The following is a 26,821-nucleotide window of genomic DNA, read 5'->3' as shown; positions in this document are numbered from 1 at the left end:
TGAGTGGCCATAGCAGGTCACTGAACATCTCCCCTTGGATTGTGGGGGCTTCATTCTGCTCCCTGTCCCTGCCTTCCAGCTCTGGGGAGTGGGTACCTGCAGAACAAACATGAGGGGAAGGAGACTGCTACCATTCCTTACTATGCTGTAAAATTTTTTGATGGATGTTGAGGTGATCTAGCATAACTTACTATGACAGAACACTGAGTAATACTGAATGTTGATGAGTGTTACTCATTAAGGATTTACAGTTTTCAGCTGGAATGCTGTCACAATTTTAATTACTTCATGGAACAGCATGCTGAGGTTATGAAGAAAATGCCAGTGCCTCTAACATGTATTATTTATTTATTTTTGGAACTAATGTATTCCTATTAGATGGGATTATAGCTTCAGAATCTCCAATTTTTGGAGCTGGAATTAGATTTGAGAATAAGTGTGTGCTGTGTTTTGGCTATGAGCATACCACATGGCCTTTTTTTTTCCCTCCAGGCTTTGTGCTGTTAGGTGCTCTTGTGCTTTCATACTCTCCTGATGAGCCAAAGCTCCATGCTCTAAGGGTACTTCCTAAGCATGTTTGCAGTATCATGGGTGAATCACCAAGCATTTTATCTTCTGTGGAATTTGACATGAAAATGGAATGCTGTTTTTCTCTAGCTTTTATTTCTTCTGAAGGTTTTAAATTTTAATTATTCTGTAGGCTTTTAATTTGAAGAACAGTAAGTAGAACCAGAAATGAATAAACTATCTATGAAATGGGTAACTGATGGTGACACATGAGCTTCATAAATAATTTTCTTCTCTGGAAAAGATCAGTGTTGTAGTCTGCTTTCCTCTTACTGTGACTTTATTATAAAGTACTGTATTTATTTATTCTGCTACACTGAACGCAGCAGTGGGTGCTATAATGATAAACTCAAAAATACGTGAGATTCACCAAGTGACACAAGGACCTGCTGGGAAATGAGTGGTTAGTGGGGACTTCTCTGAGACCCGGAGCTGAGGGAAATACCATTTATGTATGGCTTCTCTTCCCTGAGAGCAGAGCCCTTGTATGGGATTGGGGGTACCTCAAAGACAGGTTAAAACCAAGAAAGCCTGTTTAGGACTGAGTCAGAGCATCTTCAGGTGCAGTTTGTAGTGAGCTGCTCTGTCCCCAAGAGCTGTTCAGCAGCTGGTGTTGGCCACTGTGAGCAGAGGTGGGGCAGCACAGCCCTGCTCCTTCAGGCTGGCAGATTGGCAGGAATATTGTGAGATGTGCACTGTACCTGCTCCAGTGACCTTCACCTGTGGACTTGGAACACGTCCAAGTTAGGGAAACTGCTTTTTAAGTACAGATGATTACCTTAAGGACAGTTTTTTCACATATCTGCTGAGGACTACATTATGATAACCATCATTATGTTGTTGTGTTGGAAGTATTAAGAGTATTTTAAAGTTTATGTTACTGCAGTAAATACCAGGGTAGAGCAATATTGATTGTGTTGTGCTTCCTCTTGAGCATAAATATTAGATATAGAGTGGTGTGTGTTTGTTTGATGGTGGTGGGTGTGGTGTTCCTTCTGCTGTTTTGTTTGTGGTGCTTGTTTGCAGGCATTTGGTGAGCACTGGTGTTCAGCAGAATCTCCAGGAGTGAAGGACTTAGGGAGTTGGGCATTTGGCTGGCAGGGTATGGGATCTGATCATACTCATGCAGTGTAGCATGGCTCAGGTTATATAGAAACAGTGATTTAAGAAAAAAAAAAAATTTCAGTTTTAGTAAACTTGTTCCTAAATGTGTTAAAATATGAAAGGATAGTGCAACATGTAGGTACAGGTCTTAAGTATGTAGGTTGAGTATTACAAAACATAAGAAAGACCTGTTGGACAAGTTAAAATCTGAATAAGAAGAGTTACTGGTCTAAGCACTTGTAGTTAGAGTTTTTGTTAATGCTTAATCAGCTTTTGATGACTGTAATTGCCTCTTGAAATCTGTACAGAATATTCCCTTACAGGTTGGTTCATCTGGTCTGGGACAATGAGTGACTTACACTGAGAAAGAAGGAAGTATTTTTGTCCTTTGTTTTCCTTTGGTCTGTAAATAAAAATGATGCCAGAGGATCTACAATGTCCAACCTTGAGAAATGTGATCAAAATAAGCAAAGTAAGTTTGATGTACACAGAAACCTGCCATTGTTCATTAAAAGCTTATGTATAAAACCAACCCATGTACTTCAAGCTTATCTCTTCCAGTACATGAATTTCAGAGTAACAGCTTATAATTGAAATAACATTAAATGCTGGGTGTACATTTAATCAAAACTCAATTTCCATACAAATGAAGCTCAGCAGACAAGAACAATTAGTGTAGCAAATAAAAAAATTACATTTCTTTGTATTAAAAACTGAAATAGATTAAAATCTATATTTGCTGTGTAAACACTAACACCTAGTGCATCTGTAGTCTTAGCTACTATAATACTATCTTCTAATGTATCAGACTTTACTATCTGGTGAATCCTTTAATAAAGAAAACTTCAGTAATTGCACCCAGAAGAACCCAAACTTTCATAATCAGTGATTGTAGTCACTGAGTTTAATTTCTCTATCAAAGCACTTTGCTGAATTGAGAGTTATATTTTGGAGGCTTTAGTTTTAGCCTCTGGTTCCTCATCTGTACCTCTGAATTTGTGAATTGCTGTGATATCAAGGTTTTTATATTGCTAGAGAGTTTATATTTTAGGGCTAGGAATATAGGTGTGGGGATGTTCTGTTTGTCAGGGATGCATTTCTACTTTAGAATCTATTGCTCCTTTTTCCACAGGTTTCTGTAGTGTTAATCTTTGGTGTCTTGAAAATATAAGGTTGAAATTTAGATTTTGAGAACTTTGATGTGTTCACCTAATGCTTTTCAGCAGATGTTTATTACACGTGCCTGAGATAGGGCCTCATCATTTTTATTGCATCTAACATTTCTTCCAGCTGAATTTCTTCTGTATTTCTGTCTTCAATTGAAGCAGGATAGATAATCCTGCTAAAACAGTATCAAAGTTTTCTCATTTACCCAGCAGCTTATCTATGCAGGAAATGTTTCCAGCTGCTGGCTTTTGCTCATTGCCACGAGCTGTTTCCAGCCCTGCTCCTTGTGTCACCCCAGTGGTGTGACCTGGGACCAGCCTTTCGTGCCTCAGAGCTGTGACCCTGCTCCTCACTCCAGGCTTTTCTGCTGCTGTGGAGGTGAAGGTCCCAACTGTTTCAATGTTTGCTGTTAGAACAAATATTTAAAACAACAGACACATTAGGAGATGTTCTGTCTTTGGTGGCAGACAACTGTTATGATGCCCCAATTCCACATGAATGTTACTGGATTTGTACAGCCATATTTCTGCTGAATTAGCTGGAGCATGGAATCTTTCTGCTTGCAAGGGGACAAACCAGAGCTGATCTGACTTAATGTGGACAGACAGTAGCTAATTTGATCTAAAGCTTGCTGTTTCAAAGCCAACTGATCACATTTATTTAGGAAACTGAACCAGCAAGGTGAACTTGTTTAGAATCAACATTTTGTCTCATGTCTGTTACAGCCTTGCTTTGGTGTTGGAAGCTCTAAAACGAGAGGTACTGTGTTGAAAAAGTAGTTTCACATACTGGATATGGATCCTCCCTCCCTGTCTTTAAAATAAACCAATTGTTTTGAGTAACCATTTATCCCTTATGTCTTGCATAAAAACAGGGAAGATTAATAAAAAATTAGTTGCAGTTTAGATGTGAGCAGGAGGCGTCTTAGTCCAAATTAACCTCTTTAAAATGATGCAGAAAATTCAGGTTTCAGGACGTGTAATGCTCAGGGCAGCTCAGTGACCAGAGTGCATCTGCTCAGGAAGGATGCACTGCAGCTTCTCAGTGCTTGGGCTCCAGGAGGAAAATGTTCTCAATTACACAGAGGGAGTACATGAGGTTGTTAAACCTGAAAGGGCTTCCTGGATCATTCTGTAGTGGTCAAAATCTGTTTGTTTTGTGAAACAGATGAAGCTGGCTGGAAATTAAGGGAGTGTGTGTGTGTGTGTGTGTGTGTGTGTTATTATCTATCGTGAAGTCCTTCCTGTGGATAATGCTGCTTGTAAATGTGGGGTTTTTTGAGTACTTCGCAGAAAATCAGGAAGCTATCCTGCTGTAAAGATGTAAAGAAAATTCAAAAGCTAGTTGACCCCTATGTTGAAATACACGAGTTCTGTGAAACACCTAGCATTCAACATGCAGTGGGCAAAATCTTCAGAACAAAAGCTTTCTGTGAGCATGTAAGCAGCTACCTTGAAAGATTAGGTTTTTCCTGTGTGAAGCCTCAGTTTTTCTGTTAGTCAAAAATCTTGTTGGTTTTGCTGCTGGCTAGCTTATGTGACAGCTAAAGCAGATGAAGGCCTCTTGTTTGTGTAGCAGTGTTTAAATTGATTTATAATCTTGTCATTTCTGGTTTGAGGAAGTAAATTTCCAACTGTTTTGTAAGTTTTCTTTTAAATTTCGAATTATAAGTCCACAAGTAGCCTTGGTAAGACTTCTTTCAGATGAGAGATTTGTGGATGAGTTATATTATCTAATAACATGACCAAGCAAGTTGGTATAAGTTTTTTTTTTGGCCATCATTTGACAGTAAGTTTTATCTTGTGTTATATATTTAGCTTGTAGAATTGATGGTCTGAATCTGATTTCAGTTTTTCTTCTCTTTTTATATCAAGTTAAGGAATTTCTTGTTTTCTGTATCCAGTGTATAGTAGAGAAAAAGGTGAAGTGTTACCAGAGAACACACTGTTGTTACTTAATATTTCTGACAGACATTTGTTCAGGTGCAGGTGTGCTGGTGAACGAGCACGTTGCTTGTGGTCTAGGGAATAAACCCAGTGTGATCATGAAAGCACAGAGCCAGCAGTCAGGACAGCTGGGTTCCTGCAGGTTCATCTTGTCTGTAGCCTTTGGCAGACTCTTGAATTGTTCTGTACTTTGTTGTAACTGTGGCATGAGGATGCACTGGTTGGTTGAGGGTTAATGTTGTAGAAGTGCTCTGAGGTAGTGAAATGAAGAGACTGTCATGACACCTCACTGCTTCAAGTGTTTTCATGTTCTCACACTGCCTGAACTTTGTGATGTTTTGTAAGCTTATACTCTGTATAGTGCAAAAACTACAGTTTCTGCTATTTTCAGTGTTGTAGTTGTCTCCTTTCTTCCCAGCAAATGCCAGATAAATTTAATTGCTCTGCAGTTAGGTTTCAGTGTACTAAATTTCATCGTGTAGCATAGCAAAGACTGCATCTGATGCTGAAAAGAAAAAGAAGCCTTTAATGTTAGAATTGCACATGTGAATCATTATACTGCTTATGTCACTCATCACATCATATGTGAGTGCTGAGGGAGGTTGCATTTCCACATTTTCACCTCGAGGCAATTGTTGATGCCCTTGGCTTAATGTTGTCTTGTGCTTTTGCTCCAACAGCTGCTTGCTCTTAGCTGAACTTGTGCCATTGCATATTTACTAATGATTTTGAAAATAAGAAATGTTTCTGCATTTAACAGCTGGTAGAAAGTATGGTTTTAGTGCTGTGTGGAGGTGATAGTTTAAGGTACATTCTTCATCCTTCCTTGCTGTGAGTTACCATCAACAGCTGTGAACTGTGAGAGATACCTGGCTTTAAGGACAGAAATGTACTGATATTTTTGAAATCTTTGCTATTCTTCAAAAGAACTGAAAATATATGGGTGAAGAAACAGTTTTTATTTACCACACTCCTGGAAAGTACAAAGTCTGACCATGTGTTAAGTGATTACTTGCATTCCAGGAAAGATGGATGGTCACATAATGTTGTACTATTCAGTACTGCTCATACATCTTCCTGACTCTTGTCCTGCTGCTGGCAGTGTGACTTCCCTTTTCTGTGGTGGAGATGGGCTTGAGATGTTTTCATTTATCTGCTGTTTTAACTTAAAAATAGGCTACTGACATGAAATGTTTCACTGGGTTCTGGAGACCAGCACGTACCCTGTGCATCCTTGCCTCTCCCAAATATCTCCATTCCTGGGCTATGTATCTTACAGCTTTGTTATAGACTTCCATCTATTTTTATGTCTGTATCTTACTCCTGATGGCTATGAGTTGGGATGGCTTAGGAGGGTTTATTGACAGAGATTTTAATTTCACAGGATTTCTTTGTGTCACGTTTCCCCCCTCCACAGCAGAATTGCGTAGCAGTTCATGTTCCTTGGTCTGAAATAATTAGTGCATCTGACAGCATGATCTCCATTGGGAACAATGGTACAGCTGGTCTGAAAGGTGTTTTACTAGAAATGTTTTATACTCTTCCATGTATCCACATTCTTCGGAGAGGAGTGTCTGTAACACAGGAAGTCATGACATTACAGCATGTAGCTGGCATTTTTTTAATGCCCATAATGCTGAGATGGAGTCATCCTTTTATCTGAACCACTCATATGTAATTGTACATAAAGTAGTAATAGCATGTATGAAATTGCAGACAGACAGAAGTATTCTTGACTGTTTCTCCCTTGTGCAGGTTGGCATTCCTGGTGGATGCTGCCTGTGAAGCCAGAAGGCTGCAGAATAACTTTGTTCACAGGGTGTATGTGTGAATTCCATTGAAAATAAGCAGTAAAAGAAAAAAAAAAGTTTATTTTAAAGTACTGAATTTTGCCATAACTATGGGTGGATGCAGTGCAAACCTGGAGCTGGGCTGAGAATAGTCTTTGATGTGTTAAAAGATCTCCCACAGGCCCTGGTGTAAATTCTGTACTTGAAACTGTAGTAGCAAGACTTTCTAAGGAGCCTCCCACTGCGTCCTGACCTTGTGCAAAAGTGGCAAAAGAAGCTGCAATCATTTACCAAGTGGTGCTCTTCTGTGGACTTGGAATCTGAGTGCTTTCCATTTCAGCTTGAGGTTTTGTATTTGTTTGATTTGGTTTCTGTGTTGTTGGGTTTTTCCCTCTAAGTTTAGAAGGAGATTTAATTAACTCATAGATATTAGATGTGAAATTATTTAGCTTAAAGATATATTTTAGATTTTCTCTCTTGCTATATTGGGTAAGTGAAGCTTTTCCTCTATTTTTTACACAGCCCCCCTCTGCCCCCAACCATTTAATTCCTCCTTCCCTCTTCAGGCTAAATAAATTATGCCTTTTTTTTTTTATCTGAGGGGGAAGTCATTATGACTGGTAATTGTATTTTTTCTGTTTGGGCTGAGTAAAGCTCTAAATGGGTGAGAGCACTCGTTGTGCTGTCTATTGCCCTCAGTAGTCTGGCAGGTCCCTGTGAGTTCTTAGCATCTTGTGACCTGAATGTTTGCTCTGAGTAGGTGGTTGCTAAGAGGATGTGCCTGCTTTTATTTTTCTAGAAGAGCAGGTCTGTGCTTTACAGAGGAACCAGTAGTAGGACTGGATTTTAGTCTAGCATGGAATTAGAGGCCTGTTATCAATATGTTATACCAATTACCAGGTGTATGTGTACAGCCTTTATTCAGAATGCCTGGTGACTGGGTTTATTACGCCCAGTCGTGTTGTTTGAACATTAAATGTGACCTCTGTCTTGATTTAGCTTAGGCATGTGTTTCAAGAAGAAACAATTGCAATTACAGTCTGCTCTTATGTTGTAAGCTGTGGATGAGAGAATGCATACCTGTATTTTAAATTCTCTTTTAGTGATTTCCTTCTGCAGGACAGTTGCCTACTGGATCCATTCAAAATCAGTATGTTTTGCATATAAACTTTTTTTTTTTTCTGTTTAGAAAGGTGGTTATTCTCTAGATGTAAATTACCTGGGATTACTGCAGCTCACTGAGAGGAAAATGTGCTAAATTGCTCAGAAACAATGATTGGAAAATTGACAACCGCTGTCTAGAAGAAAGATGGACAATGATGGTTAGGTGCAAAACTGAGCCTGTGGATGGTGTTGGCACTGGCAGACCGGCTGTGAACAAGCTTAGAATTGTTCACTTTTGTAGACAGACCTTTTTATTCCCTGCAAAATGTTTTGAGGGACATAAAATGAAGTTGAGTTATTAGGTTCTGGCATTTGATAGATGGAATTGAAAAAAAGAGGTTTTAAAAAAGTTGTACTTTTTATAATGCTAATTAGGTGTGACAGTGTAGTGATGGCAAGTAGGCAGTGAACTCACAGAAGCAGGAGCAACATGTTTGCAGATAGTGACAGTTGCTAGTAAAGGATATGTTCACATGGAGAAATTCTACAAAAGAGCTGAAGCTAGAGAGTGAAAACAGGTTCATGGATATAGATATTGTGTTACAAGTAGTTCTGTGAAATGTCTCTAAATCAGATTGGGCATTTGTGCAAGTCTGGTGGGATCTGGCATACACAGTGATTGGAATGGAAATAGGATTCTGAGGCTGTTGCATAATGCAGCGCTCACCTATCAAAGCATATTTTTGTTGAACTTCAGCTCTGGGAAAATTGAACAAGCACTTCTCAGTGCCCCACAAGAAGCAAATGGGTAATGCTGTGGTAATAGCTGCTCACAGGCTATCTTTATCAGCAAGGTTTTACCACGGATGTCTTGAGAGAATGATTTCCCATACCCTCCTATGTGTTAAAACCACAAACACGCAGTTTGAGGCATGAAGTGATCTGAGCTGAAGGAGTTTTTAACAGGCTGAGTTAACCAGAGATGTTATCCATTACACTTCAGTGATCCATGACATGACAGATGATTAATATATGTATAAATTTGCAAGAATAGATAACATTTCAAACAAAGCACCATTTTTCCCTTTCCCAGAGCTGCGCTGCACCCCGGGGCAGTTTGCTTGTCGGAGTGGGACCATTCAGTGCATCCCCTCAACCTGGCAGTGTGATGGGTGGCCCACCTGCGAGGATGAGAGTGATGAAGTTGACTGTCCAGGTAAGTAAATCTAAAACACTGCTCAGCCCTGTACCAGCTTACTTTGCAGCAGTACTTTGACTCTTTCAGGTTGAAAGGAGTAGTGACTTTGTCTTTACAAACAAGCTGTGGGTCTGCTGGTAGATAAAACTAGCACTGGGAGATGAAAAATAATGAGAAGGATTCCACTGATTGATATTTACTTTTACAAATAAACTTTAGGTCTGTTGATAAACGAAAAAAGACATTGAAAGATGAAAGAAACAATGGGGAAGAAAAACCCCTAAATTGAGTAAGAATTAAAAATTAAAAGGGAGGGTTATACATTAGAGGGAAATCTTCAGTGTCAGGCATTTTGGGGAGTCTGTACCTCTCAAGTACTTCAGCCAATGAGCAAAGAGAGAAGGGAAATGTGGCTGGGAAATTGGGATAAAAAGGAGTCTGCGTCCTCCAAAAATTCGAGAGATCCCAGGGGGATGCCCCATGGCCTCTCCCTTTATTCAAATAAAGCCAGAAAGGACTCCTCTGTCTCCTTTTTGGACATAAACCTCTGGTGTTTGTGGATTAATTTTCCTAACAAGGTTGTTTGGTTCTTTTTATTTGAAATTGGTGATTGTTTGGTAGAACTGTACCCATTATTAACCAAGACTGAGGTGGCTTCTCTTCATTTTGAGCAGCTAATACCACAAACAGTTTTTTGCTTGTCTGAGTTATCCTTCCATTCTTATGGTCAGAGCAGGTATCCTGAGGATGAGGAGAGTTTGTGGTCTGAAAAGAGACTCTCCTGACAAGAAAAAAATGTTGCAGTTAAACTGAAGTGACACATAGGCCTGTGGTTAAATTTGGAATTACTTATTTGGTTGTATATCACTCAGACAGTGCTGGGTGGCATTGCTGGACTTGGGTAGAGAGCTTGTTTTATTGCTCCCTGTTCTGGTTATGCTTCTTGTGCTTAAGTGGAGAACTTTGTTCTGCCAGACAAGCTGGTGTATTTGCACTTCATAAGCTCCTATGACTATATGCTTTGAGGAGCCTGTCAGCAGCAGTGGATCTCTGCTAAAGCTACTGGATACTGAGCTGTGATTAAAAACAAAGAAATATTGTGACTGTACAATCACAATTTTGAATGTTTTCAGTTGTTCTTGAAAAACAGGCTAGTGCAGCTCTTTCTGTGTATCTTAAAAGTGAATTAACCTGTAATTTTTTTTCTGTTAAGAACAATGAGACAGGTATCTGAAAGCATGAATTCAACTGTGGCATAATTGAAAACTTTTTATCTTTACAGTGGAACTAAATTACATTCAAAAACTATTTTAAGAAGTTCTTTTCCAGTGAACTCTACTTCATTTTCTTGGCAGAGAATCACGTGAACTCTGTGGCATTGCCATAACAGCATTCATCATTCTGAGTTCTCAGGTGTTTTAGAGAGGTGCTACAAAATAGTAACATTGATGTTTTACAGCAACAAATTCTTTTAAATATTCATATTATCTAGAGGAATTAGAGAAATAAATCTAACATTCAAACTTTGAAGCTGTGCTAGAGTTAGCCATCTACCCAGTGTGTATTATGGACAAATAATTGAAAGAATGTCAGTGCTCTTTCAAGAAAACTTTTTGTTAGTGTGGGTGTGTGAATGTGCAGTAAAGGGGAAAAGCAGTTGGTAGTTTGTTCTGACACTGAAAATTAAGCTGTGCCATTGATAGTCTATTTAAAGATATTCTTTACAATGTGGATGTCCTAAAGAAAATTGCTTTTATAGCTGTGCTGTTATTCTTCCTTTTTAGCTAACTTTGGACAAATGTAAAAAAGCTGTGGCCCTAATAAAATTCTGGAGTATAGTGGAATTTCGATGGCTCTGGGAGGGCAGAGTCATGTTAGTGTTTGGATTTACTCAAAAAGCAGAAGACTTTGCTTGTGGGAACATTTGAACTTCCACATTAATAGAAAACTATTTTTATCTTCTCCTGTTCCTGATGTATTAGTCAGCAACTTAAGTTATTGCCTGGAGTATGCACCAGGATGATGTTGACTAAGGACTGGAGTTCCAAAGAATGTTTGGTATATTGATAGGAGGAGGGTTTTATGGGAGTAATATTTCTCAATACACGGGTTTTGGTGTTGTGTTTGGGGTGTAGACTGTCTAGCCTGACATGATAAGAAGAACTTGAAGGTTAAAGAAATGAAATGTGGGAGAGACTTGATTCACCACCATGTCTATGTGCAGGAAGAGAAGAATAATGCATGTAAATACCAGAGGGGAAAATGCTGGACAGCAGAGAGAGGAAAGTATTCCACTTGATGAGAGGAATAATTAGATAGGTAATTGGTGAAAAGGCTGTGCTCAGTAAAACAGCCAGAAAGCAGGTGTGGTGTTTGTGAAAGAACTGAGGTATTTGCACAGTGATGTGAGGAGTGCAGCCAGCAAACCAGAGGAACAAGAACTACTCGTGTAGGATGTAAAAACTATTATACCTGTAACAATAAACTGGGTAGGATTGCATGGTGACCTGCAATGGGTGTTGAAGGGCAGGTGTTATTCAGAGCTGTCAGGAATAGAAGAGGTTGGTGTGCACGGGAATGCTGTACTGGAGCATAAAGAGGAGTAGCATCAATGAAAGTAAACCTGAGGGCAGAATCAGTTTGGAATAGCACAGTGTGCTTGTGTTGAGGAAAGCAGTACACAAGTGGGGAGTCACAGGAGAGACTGTCTTGGGACATTGATGGGGAGCTAATGCTGCTAATAATAGTAACACAGTCATACCAGGAGTGGCAACTTTCTTCTTTGGCCACTAAATTAACAAGAAATGATGCAGCTTTAAATGTAGAAAATACCTTTGGATTAGATGAGCAGTTGTGTGATGATTCAGCTAAATGTAAATACTTTAATTAAAAGTTCTTCCCTTCAATAAAGGCAGTCTGAAGACTAAAAGAGCTAGTTAGTGAAGCCACCTGGACTTGTGAAACTTGGAGAATTATAACATCTTTAAATTAAAAGGCATGAAAGCTCTCTGAAGCATGAAAAGAAAGCATGCAAGAAAGGGCCCTGAATCTGGTTGTGAAGCTTGTTATTCTTCAGCCTTTGAGCCAATAATGGCACACTCCAACATGAGCAACTCAGAACAGATCAATGGCAGTGAATTAGGGTTTTGTGGTGGTGTTAAAAATGTGTTTCAGTGACTCCTTAGTCATGTTGGTGTTTTGAAAGGTTTATTACAAAGCCATTGTAAATTGTTTGCCACTGTTGGTTCACCTTTTTTAGGCCTAATTTCATTTGTGTTAGTAACAAAGGTCCTATTAAAAGAAGAGGATCCATAATTAATAAATTAGTTTGGTAATCATATATTGGCTAAAGTGCAAGAAACATTCCAAATTGTGATACTTTTTGTTTGAATTTCTTCTGGCATTTTTTTCAGAACACAAGTAAGACATTTAATTCATTGACAATCTGAGTAAGTGTGTGAGATGCCTATTTTTTGCTATATTTCTCTGAAGATTGTCATTATAGCTGTTTTTATTCTCACTGTCTCTTATCATAATGACCATTTTCCTTTAAAACATGGAATTCCTCTCAGTCACAAATTTTCCACGTGCAAAGTGCTGTTCCCCCTGCCCTTCCCACTAGGCACCCATGTGTCAGTGGAATCTGCTGCAGTGATTACCCTCAATTCATCTCTCTGACAGACTAAAACCAGTGTCTGCCTACTCCTGTGAGCAATACTAAAAATTGCTGGGAGGGTTCATTATGTAGCATGTGCCTGTGACTCACTTCTGCTTATCAGTGGAGCTTCAAGAAATTTGTGGACTCTTCCATGTCAACAGTAATTGATCCTAAAAATAGTTTGTCCCAAAGTGGTGTATTTTATGAAATGGTAGAAACAGGCATTAATATCTTAAACAAGGACTTCTACAAATGGAATTTATTCTTTCTAATCACTTTCTCTCATGTTTCTACACAAGCAATCAAAGTAGAAACATAACTTTTTCACCTTTTTAAAAGTTCTGTATTTAAACCCATAAGAGAGAAGGGATCTGCAGTTTACCTTTTACTGCTTATTGGATTTCCAGCTTTGCTTCTACCAGAATATCAGATCAGCTTCTGCAGATATCCTGCCTTCTTTGCAGGCCTTCTGGTGTAACTCATTTTCAGGAAGCTGAGCAGAGCAGGGTTTAGTATAGCTCTGGCTGTGTTTTCCTCCCAAACTGCAGGCTTGATGTTTTTTTCTGTTGCCCAGGAATGAAAATGGATGTCTTAAATTTGAGTGCCCTTCATAAATCCTATCCATATCAGTTTCATGTCTTTCCCTTCTGATGAAGCAGCAGCTGCAGCAACCTGTTTTGAAGTGATCAAAAACAGCTTTGTGTTTTGTTTCACCAAGGATGTTTTGTATGCTTGAAGTGACTCTTGACATTTGTGCACTTTTTAGTACCTCTCTTTTTTAAAACCTAGGTATTAATGATAAAAACCTCTGAACATTTCCACACCTTTCCTGAGCTCTTGCTGAACTCCTATTTTTTTTTACCCTACCTTGTGGTGTTTAATTTATAAGCTGTTTTCTGCCAGTCCATTACTTTGAATAGCACTCAGCACAGCAGGATGCTGTTCTTGCTTGGCATTGATGTCCTTGCACAATAAAGTTGATAACACACAGCATGGAGCTGCTTGATCTGAGAAGAATCCCTCCTCTCTAGGAGCTTCTGAACTATATTTCCAAATACTGAGGCACAAAACTGGACTTAATCTTGAAGTTCTCTCACCTCTCAAATTACCAGATGGAATTAGAAGCTTTCTAAGCTTTCAGTAGGTAATATGCTGGGCAGAAAATTTGAAGCTTTGGGGACAAGGCAGATTTTATGTAAATTCTGAGAATCTGTGTGTTTAAACAGGAACAACTCAAATCTTGGAACTAATAAGATATGGCAAGACCTGGTTGTTTCACAGGCAGTTTAATTTTGACATCATTTGACATAGTACATCCATCCTTATGAAGGGATTTGCTTGAGTGACTTGACATCCATGACACAATTTTCCAAAAGGTAGAAGGAGCCATCAGCATGGCAGACTTCCATTCTGAATTGGTAGCTTCAAGTTTTAAACAACTGAAAATAGCCACAGAATCACCATTGTTAGACAACTTTCTCTTGATGGATAGCCCTGTACTTAGACTATAATTGTGCTGGAGTGAATTAGATAGCAACTGTAAATTGGAAGGAGCTGGGTGAATACTAATGATGACTTGATCTATTGGGAAACACATTGGAGGATGCTTGTGTTCACCACTCTAATATTCAAAGGGTGAAAAAAAATAGTGCCCCAGGGTTCTTCCTTGAACCCATTTTTTCATTTTCTGCACCAACTAGCAAATGACATTTCTGGAGTAATTATGTAAAGTCAAAGAAACAGATCTCTGTATGTCTTGGCTAGTAAAAATACCACTGTTGCTGTTATTGCCTGTGATTGTAGTATTTAGAAGAATAAAGATCTTGGAAAATAACTGATCTTCCAAAGTTTCATTTCTTTTCAGGATATGAAGTGTAAGCACTGAGAGTGATGGCTTTTCCTTTGTGAAACACTCAGAGTTAGGTTCTGATCTTCTGAGTTAAGTTGTTATCTAAAGATGAGTCCATGGCACTCTATTTTTAAAGATAAAATTATTTGTAAAAAGGAAGTAGGAACAGCACATAAAATTCTTCTGCAGAGTATTGCAGAAGTGGAATAGAAATCTAGTCCAATTACACCTTTGCCACCAGAATCTGCAACAGCTTTTCATGCCAGTCAAGTGACTTAGAGGCTTGTTAGCATCTCTTTATTGCCCTGGAAAAAGTTGTCATCGTTGCTTTTCTTGGGAGACAGATATTCAGGTCAGATAGAAGCAATTTAATATTTGAAGAACACCAGTTTATTAAGCAGCTGACAGTGTTGGGCTTGAAGAAGTGGCTTGTGGTGGCTGCTTTGTGCCACTTCAGTCCTGGTTTCAGCATGAATCTGCTGACAAGGGCAGATGCTGAGGAAGGAATGAGTTCTGCTTCCTGGATGGAAGTGATGGAACTCGCTTTGTGCGGGATCTGTGTAGCTGTTTTTCAAAGCATCTGGCATAAATTCTGTTAATTTAGGATGTTAGCCTGTGTAACCCTTCCTTAACCTTGCTTGTTAAAACCTGCGAACTTTTGTTTTATTCCTGGGGGAGATAAATTGTTAAGTCCTCGTGGGCGTTCTGTTTAGCTGCGGAGGGTCAGCCATATGGTGCTGCATCTGCTCTCACTTCTGAGAGGGAACTGATTCTTCATGTGTTTGCTTCTGACTGGTTCTTTGGGTTTAGCTGTTACCATTTAATGCCATGGGAAAATAGAGTTCCCCATGCTGAGCTCAGTAGAATTTGATAAAGCATTCTACATTAGTTAGCGCTATTTTTAAAGCCTTGCTATAATTGAAGATTTGCTTTTTCAGTGTCTCAGTATCGCTCTGAAAATCATAGTGTAAATAGTGCTACTGAACCATTAGGATTAAAAACAGATTCTAAAAATAGATTAGCCTTTAAAGTAATAAAAAATCAGTAATCTTCACTGTCAAATAATTTTACCATTTTGTGTCCTTTGAAATGTATGCTGAGTTTCTTGGCACTGACTTCTTGCCTGTGATAGATAACATATTCTAATACTGAACACCAGAATTTCTGCTTTATTCCTGTAAGGCCTGTGAGCGTATTATGCACAGCCATTCCTTAATGGGTGATCTCTGTAGACATGTAATTCCTAGGATAATGTGATAATTAAATAGCCCTTGCTTATCCCATTAACCCAGGGCAAACTCAGTATGCTAGAGAGATGAATGCAGAGCGACTCTGCTGTTCCTGGGCTCCAGCTAGGGATTTGTTTTGCTCATCAGTGCCTACATTTGTTCCATGGAGTGCACTGTTTGATGTTGGGTCTTGTGGAAGTCTTTCCCCCAGGTAATGCAGTGAGCAGCCTGCAGCTCAGGGTTTTTATATTACCATGAAATTGCTGTGGACCTCTTGCTTTCCAAAGATAGTCCAAAAAGAGAAAGTTTTATTGACGTGGTTTCATATATATTTCAAAGATATGTAGTTAAACCTGTTGAAGAAGACTGTGTAGCTTCTCTTTATTTGGGATCATGTCTTTGTTTGTTTGGTTTAGTGAGGCTAAATGGAGCTAATCAGCTTTAAAGGAAAATAAGCAGATTTTTTATACAGAAATGAATGTCTACATAGCACTGTGCTGGTTAAACCCTATTACCTTCAATAACATCTAGTAGTATTAAGTAACATACAAGCAGATATTTCTAATGCTTATATTGTTGGGTTTTTAATTTCTCTCTTTTTAAGGTTAATCTCTTGTTTCCACATTAATCATTCTTGGTGCCCACCTCCATCTTTCTCTAAGGTTTCTCCCCACCACCATGCCAGCCTTCCTGCTTAGGAACCTGCTAGTTGTGCTGGCTATGGCCCACCCTGCCTCCACCTGAACTGGGTGCTCCTTATTTACTCCTGGTAGGCACATGGAGCCCTCCAGCCCCTTTTCTTGAATAACATCTTACACTGTGTTCTTCCTAAGTTACTGAATCTGGTGGTCATGTGCACCTGGTAACCCTGACACTGAGATGAGGGGGCATGGGGGTTTATTTCAAAAGTCATTAACTAACTTTTCCTTTAGAAGCTTGAGAGTGAATAAAAAAAAGCCTCGTTCTTCTGGCTGAAGATCAGTCTCCTTTCCTGGTTTTAATTACATCCTACATCTCAGAGCATGTTGGAAAGTGTATTGGAGGAGTTGTCTTATGTCCTTGAACACACAGCTGAGGAACAAAGCAGCTGGGGAGTGGGTAGTTCTGTAAACAGGAGCAGATACAATGCGCTGGGGATGATGCATTTGCTGCAGCAGTTGAAATGATGAACAGCAAGTCCTGTGTACAATTGCAGGCTGGTGAGAATCTGCCAAAATGTTTCATTTACCCTGCACGAGTGTGTAATGGCTTGTTGGTTCTTTTCAATTGAAGGTAATTCAGTTACCTGCTGAGTAAAATGGCCAAGCTCTTACTGCAGGGACCTGCCATCTTTGCTTACCCGAGTCAGGTATCACATATGTCTTGAATTAAAACCCAGAGAAAGTTTAATAAAACGAAATCTGCCTTTGCTTGCATCTTTCACCAGTACTAACTATTGCTCCTGGTCCCCAGGCTTGACAGGGGACCAGAGAACTTACCATGGGAAGGAGAACGTGGACTCGAGGCACAGTCGGGGGAGAGGAGCAGAGACCACCCGCTTCCACACCGTCAACGTGGCTCAGCCCGTCCGCTTCAGCAGTAAGTTGCAGCCTGGGAAATCTGGGCCATCTTTCTTTAATTAATTAATTTAATTAATTAATTCACAAATTTAGGCTATTTTTGAATTAAAAACTAATAATCTTTTCTGTTTCATAGCTTTTGGACCAAACTTTGACATGCAATGCTATTTCAGGTGTTTGTGCATTTCTTTTATATATGTCCTGCATGGTTTATATAGCAGACCAGTACATGCAAACAATACTATGTCCCTATTAATCCTCTCTTTGTGAAACCAGAGTTGCAGTTTTCTGTTACAACTCATTGCAGAGTTGTAAAAAAGGATTAATAATAAAGGATTAAAAAACCAAAAGAAACAAAACAGAATAAAGAGGCTTGAGAACAGAACTGTGAAATGCAATGAACAGAAAAGAGTTTCTGAATTTTAAGTTTCTTAGGCAATTCAAAATTAATAGTGCAGGTTTAAAGGTCATCCTCCTGTCCTGTGATTCTTTCTGCTAGCCCATGGGCCTATATCGTCTAGAAATGCCACAAGGCTTTTGTTTCAGGTTCCCTTAGTTGAGTTAATTGAGAGAAAGCAGAGACAGCAGTTCACACCGTCACCTTCTTATATTCCCAAAGATCTGCCTTACAGTGGTGATTTTTCCAAAGCAACCAAGAATTTCCCCAGAACTTCTATCGTCTTCAGTGATTCACTCTGGGGGCAGGATTATATGAATACTGTGAGACTCTAAGAGTAGGTTGAACACTTCACAGCATGTTGAGTGTATTGCTAATCATCTAATAGAAAGACAGTCATTAAATTGGCCACCTCTGGCGTTTTTGTGCTGCTTGTTTTTGCTTGCATTAATCACATTTATTGGTTTTATAAAGATGTGCAAGGAAATGTCTTCCACAGTAGATGATCAGTCTTAATTAAAGATTTTAAAGGCTGTGACAATGTGATGGGACTTTACTAGGAGCTTAATCTTTTTAAAAACATGTAAAAAAATCAACATTTATCAGAAACTGTGGTAAAGTAACTCTCCAGGGATCTGTAATGCGTGCACCTCCTTCTCTGGAGGTGAAGTGTATACACTGTTGTGTTTACGTGCCCCAGTGATAATTGATTAGGATGCATTACCTTAAAGATCCTAATTTGGGGGGAATGGTTTCCCTTCTATTCTTCATGTTTCCTAGGGAAGTGCCCAACAGGATGGCACCACTATGAGGGCACAGCCAGCTGTTACAGGGTGTATTTAAATGGGGAGAACTACTGGGACGCCGTGCAGACATGTCAGCGGGTGAACGGGTCCCTCGCCACCTTCACTGCAGACCAAGAGCTCAGCTTCATCCTGGCACATGAGTGGAGCTTGGAAGAAAAAGCATTTGAAGAGGAGGACGAGCGTAGGTGAGTAGGAAGAAAAGGACAAAGATCTCATGTTGCAGAGAATGGTTTCTGTGCGCTGCAAATGCTGGTGGTTCAGTTTGTGTAGAAAATCTAATGATAAAATTTACATCAGGTGAATAAGCCAGTGTGAATGTGCTGGTTAGCTGTTAGGCAGTGCCTCATCTCTAGTTTGTGTTTTAATAATTATTAACAGATAATTCAATTCAGCAGAGTCTTTTTATCAGCATAGTCTTCTTATCTTCAGGTTGTCTTAGCAAGGTACAGGTATTCTTGAGCTGCATCAGGGAAGGTGGATTTAATAATGACTGCTGCTGCACTGCTGTGTATAGAAATAATTATGTAAATTTTTCAACAAAATTTTGATTTCTATGAAGTACCTGTAGCTCTAACAAAGAGCAACTTTGAGATAGGAATGAAGTAAAAAGGCATTTTGAGTTGCAGCTACTGTGTTTGGGTGGTTTTAGATATTTCTTTCTGTTAGTTCACAGCAAACAATTCCTTTTTCTGTGTATGGGTTTTTTGTCACTCCTGGCTGCTGTATCAGATCACCAGGAGTGGCTGAGTAATGGTGTGTTTCTGTCTGTGAAGAGTTAAATGGTTTGATCCAGAACAGTCTGACCTAAGTTGTTTATGCTCAGAAATACTTGACTTCTGGATGCTGCTGTGTGATTTTTGGGTTTGAGATACTGAAATGCTGCCATGACAACAGAATAAGGTGGTGTTTGTGAGTAGAAATAAAGGACACAGTCAGTTATAATTTGTAAACCTAGAAAACTAATAAGCATTTTATCAAGTATTTTCCTCTGTTCCTCAACTGTAGTCTCTCTACATTGCTTTTACATAGGAAGACATCAGAAGATTCTGTGTAATTTAATTTGTTACTGTGTTTTTGGCCTGTAACTTTAGAATGTAACTTGATTTGCAGGTTCTGGGTGGGATATCAGTATGTGATCACCAATAGAAATCACTCTCTGGAAGGTCACTGGGAAGTTGCTTATAAAGGTGGGTCTCTCAAATTGCTGCTTACTGCCCATGAAAATTGTATTAAAGCATGAATATGATTTTAAAGAACAGCATGACTTCTTTCACTGGTAATGTTGAAATAGTATAGGTGAACTGCTTGGCGTCAGAGGGTAGAAGTGGAAGAGTTTAGTACTCAACACACATCTTATTTTAAAGTTTAAGTTTTATGGGTTTTCACCCTGGCATGGAAAGAACATGTCAGTTTATTTGGGCTTTCCCCTTGATTAAATGAGAGAAGGGGAATTACTCTGAAATTTCTCATTCTTTGTGGTGAATGTTTAGATGAACTGCTGATTCCTGGTTCTAGTGCTTGCAGACTAGTGGAGCATGTTTGGAGGTTTTAGCTTTTTAAAAATTGGTAGAATTTTGCATACTAAAACAACACACTTGAATTTTGCAGAATTTACACAAATTTTTTCTTTCTTAAAGTATTTCAGGTAGTTTACTTAAACCATGTCAGAATTTGCGTAATCCCAGGAATATATATCCTTTTATATGAAAAACTGAACATTAATTTGATGGGTGTCACTGGCTAAACCCTTTCAATTGCAAAACAAGCAGCTCCCTCTGCTGAAAATGCAAAGCTATGTTTCTACACCCTTTATTATTAGCTAATTCAGTAGTGAGATTAAAGTCATAATACAAACTCTTATGTGTACAGTTGCTGTTTAATTCCTGTACTGGTTTAGATAATGGAGAAATTATAACAAAGGTGTTGTTTTTTAAGCATCAGCACTGTGAATTCCAGTGTAGCATTTGAAAACTAATCTGAATAGGTTTTTTCTCACGCATAGTTTTCAGTAGCCATGGATAATCTGGAAGGAAAACTCTCCTTTAGATACAGGCACATAATTATGATCAGAATTTTCAAACAGTTGGGTCTTGAAAAAGACTTCCTTTGACACATGAATACAAGGATTCCCCTTAAAAGGACCTTTCTTTGCTCTTTGGAAAGCTGACTGCACTGCCATCTGCTGACAGAATGGTCACAACAAGGAGGCATGAATTACAGAAAAATCATCGTAACTTTATCATTAGTTTTATTTAATTTGATGCATTATATGAATTTAAACCTTCTCAATAACATATAATCTTCTGTTTTTAAGCTTTGTATTTAACAAAGAGATGCCTCTACAAAGTAAAGTACATAGTAACATTCAGTAGTTTGTGAAAAACTTTTCTTAGGCTTTTATTGATGCAGACTCTGAATTTCTAATACCTGTTTGAAAAGCGATTTAGGCTTTTAAAGCTTGAAAATTTTAATTTATTGTTGTGACATGTGGAACACAAGTCCTCCAGAAAATGTCCTCAGCACCTTTTGCACTGTTTGGAGCCCATCAGGATGCTGTTTCATGATTGAAAGGACCAAACTGTGGATGCCCTAGTGCATCCCCCCAAGCATGGAGCAGCTCTGTGAGGGCTGCACAGGCAGATGCACACCTTTGGAAGCACTGGTGGGTGCATGGAGTGCCATGCACAAAATTGCTGTGTGGGTTCTTGCTCCACTGGTAGCAACTGTGCCCAAACTCAGCGTGGTTTGAGGAGGTGTATGACTATTGTCAGGCAAACCCCATGGGGCTCTGTGAAGCAGCACTTGTGGAGATGTTGGAGTATCGCTTCTGGTTCAGAGTGACAGAATTACCCAGTACTTTGAAAACAGCAGCCTCTTTTCTATGTGAGTCACCCCTTCCCTCCCAGCTGTTTGCCCTCCCCCAGAGCAGTGCTGGTAATGGGAGCTGGTGCTGGAGGACTCTTTGTATTGGAGTTGGCGTGCAGGAAATGGGTGATGTTACAGAGACTCTCTAAAACTTTACATACCCACAGGCTGCTAATGCCAATGTATCTTGTTCCAGGCTCTCCTGAAGTGTTTTTACCCCCTGTCCCTAAATTTGGTACGGCTATGTCTGAAAAGGAAAACGTTTTCTGTGCCCAGTTCGAGTACTTCACTTCTCCTGCCTTCCGGCACAACGGTTTACACAGCTGGTATGCTGAAAACTGCTATAAGAAATCTTCATTCCTCTGCAAAAGGAGTAAGTTGGGTTCAGTTCAGTGTTAACTGTGCTGTGTGTTTAAATATGCATATAATAAGTAGCTGGAAATTGTTTCATTACCCTTTCTAATTTTGGCCCAGTGAATTAAGGAAAAAAGGGTGGAGTTATATTTCTGCTTGATTTTAATAAATAAGAGCATCATAATGTGTGGCTGTCACACAGTACAGAGTTCTACTAAAAAGTCATTAGGCAGCTGTATCAGCCCCAAAATAAACTTGGGCAAAAACAGTTTTTTGTTGTTTTTCTTAAATGCCTTGTTAGTAAACATTGCTCTTAAGTTATTAATTTCACATTAAAATGAGGAAACACTTATTTTAGAGTATAGCAAATTCTACTAAATTCTTTCTATCTAATTATTAGACCTAGAAGGGAAAGACAAGTGGAGCTGACTGACTTAAAAGTGGAAAAAAAAAAGGCTTTTGTTCTGTATCTTCTCTATCTGCATTCCTGTACTCCAAAAGCCTTGATACCAGCAGAGGTCTTTGCAATATTATCAGGTAATCTTAAACATTACCTGATAATAATACCTTAAACATTGCTGGGCAGGGATCAGGATGCTGCTAGGACAGTAGAAGAACTATTGCATGGCTCCCTTTTAAAGTCCTGGCCTGTTAAAAGGCCTAAAGATTTGGTCTAGAAAAGATACAGCTTTTCTTAATTCCATGGAAGAGGAAGGGAGCTGCAGCAGGCTTTGGCAGTGAGGTTAAACTTCTCAGACCACTTGCTTTCCTCTGTCTTGGAGAGGATGCTTGAAAGTTTGTCAGTTCCATTAAATACCTAAAACTCCCCTTGTCAATGAGCTGAAAATCGTCTCTGTGTCCCTGGGACCATCCATTATCTTTCCCACTCCCTGGAGACCCTTTTTCAGAGTTCTTCAGTGTGAAGGCCTGGATTTTAACTGGTGTTCTGCTTATGTTTACAAATCACTTAAAACAACAAATGAAGCTGGGTTCCATGGACATTGCTGTGCCTGTCTGTTCTAGGCCAGACCTGTGTTGATATCAAAGACAACATTGTGGATGAAGGCTACTACTTCACTCCCAAGGGGAACGATCCCTGTTTGAGCTGCACGTGTCACAACGGGGAGCCTGAGATGTGCGTGGCTGCCCTGTGTGAGCGGCCCCAGGGCTGCCAGCAGTACCGCAAGGACCCCAAGGAGTGCTGCAAATTCACCTGCTTGGACCCAGGTATGACTCTGTTACAGTTTTGTCAGTAAAAATCAGCTGAGTGCTCCGTTTGGGTTTCTTTGGGTGTAGCTTTGTTTGAAACAGCACATCCTTGCAGTGCCTCTGTGGTAATGTTCCTCACTCAGGGCTCACCAAATGTGGTGGTGTTCACAGGGGTCCCAGGACAAGGGAAGAGATGAGAATCTTGACTCCATGTTTCAGAAGGCTGATTTATTATTTTATGATATATATTATATTAAAAGAAAATTATATATTAAAACTATAATAAAAGAATAGAAGAAAGGATTTCGTCAGACGTCTAGCAAAGAACGTAAAGGAATGGAATGGTAGTAAAATCTTGTGACTAACCAGAGAGTCTGAGACAGCTGGACTGTGATTGGCCATTAATTAAAAACAACCACATGAGACCAATCAAGTTGCATTCCACAGCAGCAGGTAATTATTGTTTACACTTAATTTCTGAGGCCTCTCAGCTTCTCAGGAGAAAAATCCTAGCAAAAGGATTTTTCATAAAATATGTCCATTACATGCCTCTACATTGCTGGGTACAACCACCCCATGGGGAAGGGTCTCAAATCATGGGAAACATTTCAGGCTGTGGCTGGTAAAAATTAATTATCCCTGATGCTCCTTAGAAAGGAGAAGCAGTAGTTTATTTTCAGTTTGGAGGGGGATGATACTGTGGGTTTTTAGTAGAGCATCTGGTACATTTCCTTTGTCATGTTTAGTTGTCATGAAAACAAAACACTTTTCTCTTGAGCACTAATTAAGCATATTTTTCTGGTCATGAGCATATTTATCTGTGTGGAAGTGTTCATGCAGGGATCATGTGGGAAGCAGAGTTTTTAAAATTAAATAGTTTCAGTAATAATCAGGACCTACAACCTTAATTATTGGATTTGGCATATCAGTGCAGGTTTTTGTTTTGGATTGATTAAGTCAATGAAGTTGACTTTGAACTGTTTGTCAGTGAATGTTTTGGGGTGCAGATTTTGGCGAGGTTATTTTTCTGTACAGAAAATAAATTTACCTTGCTTGGAGTTTACTGTGAGAGCGGTCAGATACTGGAGTAGATCATGGAATTGCCTTCTGTGCAGATATTCAGTGCCTGGTTGGACTCTGTCCTGCACAGCCTGCTCTAGCTGATGCTGCTTGAGCAGGAGTTGGACTAGATGATCTCAGGATGTTCCCTTTAACCTCAGCCATTCTGTGATATTGGTTTTATTGGTATTTTAAAAGAACCTAATCTTATCTGAGTGCATTAAGAAACTATTTTTCTGAACTCCTGTGGAAAACACAGAAGGTCAGCTTTTCCATCAGAGGCTTCTATTTCAATCTGTTACGAATAAAGGGGTGCTTATTGGCTTCCAAATTTGCAGTCTTATTGGTCCTAACTAGAGAGATTAATCATTAAAGGCCACTGTCTCTCCTTGTGTCACATTTGTTCTGAGCTTTAAGCTTAACAGATGTTTGCAGCTAGTGTGGCAGGTCTGCAGTGAAAGAGTGGGGAAAAAGCAGGAGTCTTCCTCCCACTCTTATCAGCTGAGTTAAGACTTGGGCTTCACTTTTTTTATCTGCAGGAACAGTGTCAGCAAAGCATCATCCAGCAGACAGGATCAGACGACCTGGGATAACCTCGTGTCATGTTCTTTAATCCTTGCTTATTGCTGTGGGTCTTAACTATTTCATGAATACTGATTTGAAGAGTGTATTTTACCACATCCTTTCTCATCCTTAAGCTCTTCTTCTGTATTGATGCTAAATGAGACTCTTTCATTATACTCTAGCTTGAAGTGTTCTGGTGGATTTTTTAGAAACTTAGTTTTTTAGAGAGGAATTATCAAGCAGTCATCCAACTTCTTTCATCATGAAGTTGCTTCAGCTAGTGATAAACACTGAAAATTTTAAATTAAACATTTCAGTTTTCCTTCTGGGTGGTTATAAATGACTATTCCAGATGACAAAAATTAATGAATTACTTTCTTTAATCAGCATGTATTTATCTTTGTCCGATTCTTTCATGTATCTTCCCTAACTTCTGTTGCAAAGGAAAGAAAACAGTTTACTAATCAACAGTAAGTAAATTAATCACCCAAGGAGAGACCTGGGGGAAATAAATCCTACTGTTGGGTTGGCAGGTAATCAGCTCTTGCAGCGTGAGCGGGTGAGCAATGATTACAAGTGGTAACAAATATTACTCAAGGACTTGGTAGTAGGGGGATTTTTCAGTGGTAGGTGTAAGCTGAGCAATCCCAGCTATACTCACTTAAAAGATGCTTCTCATTTAGCCAAAGATAAATAGCAGAGGAATATTTTGAAACCGAGATAGTCTGTCTATTGCTGCTCCGTGTTGTGGTAGAAAATAATTTTTCTCTTGTGACTCTTGTTAAGACAGACCTGCAACTGTGAAAAGGTAGTAGAAGAAATAAAATACTTGGAAAGAACTGATGTGCTGAAGCTTTTCTAGTGACTGAACTGGTGCAGTTACAGGGCATTACTGAGGGTAAAAACAAGTTTTCTGAAATAATTAATTTTGTATTTATGTGGGCTTCAGATGTCTTTGGTGATCTCAGTCCCATCCTGGAGTCCATGCCCACTTCCTGCCACACATTTTTGCACCTGCACTGTACTGTGATGTGGTTCTTTCTCACAGAAAAGTGCTGCCCTATCTCCACCTAGCTTCTCTTCTCCAGACAAATCTTGTTCCCTCTCATGGCATGTTAATACCAATAGTCCTTGGTTATTAACAACAATTCTTGTCTCTGTTATTACTAACAGTCCTTGGCTGGCTCCACAGCTACCTGGTTGTTGGTGTTTGAGACACACACATGAGCCCCTTATCTGGGAATTGAGAGATCAGAAGGATCCCACTTTGGGCTCCTGTTTATAGGGTCACAAGAGAATGGGCTCTAGTTGTAGTAATTTTCCATCCTGGCTACAGTTTGAGTCAGGGTTTAACTTTCTTTGAAGGTACAATAACAAAAATACCACTCCAAGTGGATTGTTATTCAGGCAAAAAAAAAAAAAAGTTTCCAAGGCTGTTCATTAAAAACCAGATGTTCTTTAGACACCTGTTAGTTCCTGGGAACAGACAGTGTTTCTGATAAGCTCAAGAGGGCTTAGCCTAAGTGCAACTCATCAAGGTCTAATGAGCATTTCTCAGATCATAGTGCAGCCTGCAGAGGGGGGATGCAGCACCAGAATCCATCCCATGACTAAAGTCAGCTTCTCTGGGCCTCTGCACCTATGAGTGTATTTTACTGAGGGCCCTTCAGTGTTACTGACAGCCTTGAGTATTCTGCAGGGATGATGGAGTCGGTGTGGCCGTGAGATGGAGGAGGAGCAGGGCAGGTCTGTGGTGTTCAGGAGGCTGTGCTGGTTGGAGGTGTGTGACTGCAGCAGTTGAAGCTCTGTCAGTGGTAGTTGCTAAAGGGTTTGACAGCACCCAGGCTTTTGTGCTGCACAGCCGGATCTGAGCGGGTGCAATGTTGGAGCTTTATGCGTGGTGCACTATTAAATGGATTCCTTCTTGCCAAGGAGGTGTTACATAATAAATGCCAGCCTGTTAGCCATGGACTGGAATGATACAAATTAGGTGGATTTTTCTGTTACTAGCATGTGTAGCAAACTAATACTTAAAATTTTTGTAGAGCTAAAAGCCTTCTTTTATGAGGAATCTTTGCTAAAACTTCAGTTGCTGTTAGTGAAAGGAAAAGTATGGAGTGGGTGTGGAGAGGTGGCCAGGATCTGGCTGGTTCCTCTGGTAGTGACTGGGAAGAGGGGCCATCCCTGCTAGTGCTGGCGTCCTGTAGCAGTAGGTGACCATGTTGTCAAGCCACCTCATCTGTTTCTTATCCACCCCTAACCTGGGTGTGTTTCTCATTCAGAACTCTTCAGTGGGAAGTTAGTGCAAAGAGCACAGTACATCATCTTTAGGTCATTTTTGTTTGTGTAGAGTACCTGTGTGTGCATGTGCTGCTTAGGCATAACCAAGGGGGATT

The 26,821-nt window shown here is 39.6% G+C and overlaps 1 protein-coding gene across 2 annotated transcripts in view; it reads left to right on the top strand.

The window, feature by feature from the left end:
* DGCR2 (DiGeorge syndrome critical region gene 2) overlaps positions 1-26,821 on the top strand; it is a 45,453-nt gene that overhangs the window by 11,348 nt on the left and 7,284 nt on the right. Inside the window, exons 2-7 of one of the 2 annotated variants that reach the window (XM_066561969.1) lie at positions 8,772-8,894; positions 17,065-17,192; positions 18,342-18,559; positions 19,485-19,561; positions 21,436-21,612; positions 22,617-22,820. In XM_066561969.1, the coding sequence (XP_066418066.1) occupies positions 8,772-8,894; positions 17,065-17,192; positions 18,342-18,559; positions 19,485-19,561; positions 21,436-21,612; positions 22,617-22,820 (927 nt within the window). The remainder of the gene's footprint in view (positions 1-8,771; positions 8,895-17,064; positions 17,193-18,341; positions 18,560-19,484; positions 19,562-21,435; positions 21,613-22,616; positions 22,821-26,821) is intronic. The other variant, XM_066561970.1, reaches the window with a different exon arrangement.

The sequence above is a fragment of the Molothrus aeneus genome, chromosome 18 (assembly GCF_037042795.1).
Source record: "Molothrus aeneus isolate 106 chromosome 18, BPBGC_Maene_1.0, whole genome shotgun sequence".
NCBI classification, from domain to species: domain Eukaryota; kingdom Metazoa; phylum Chordata; class Aves; order Passeriformes; family Icteridae; genus Molothrus; species Molothrus aeneus.
Note: the sequence above shows the minus strand (reverse complement) of the source record. Positions and strands in the feature narration are given on the sequence as shown.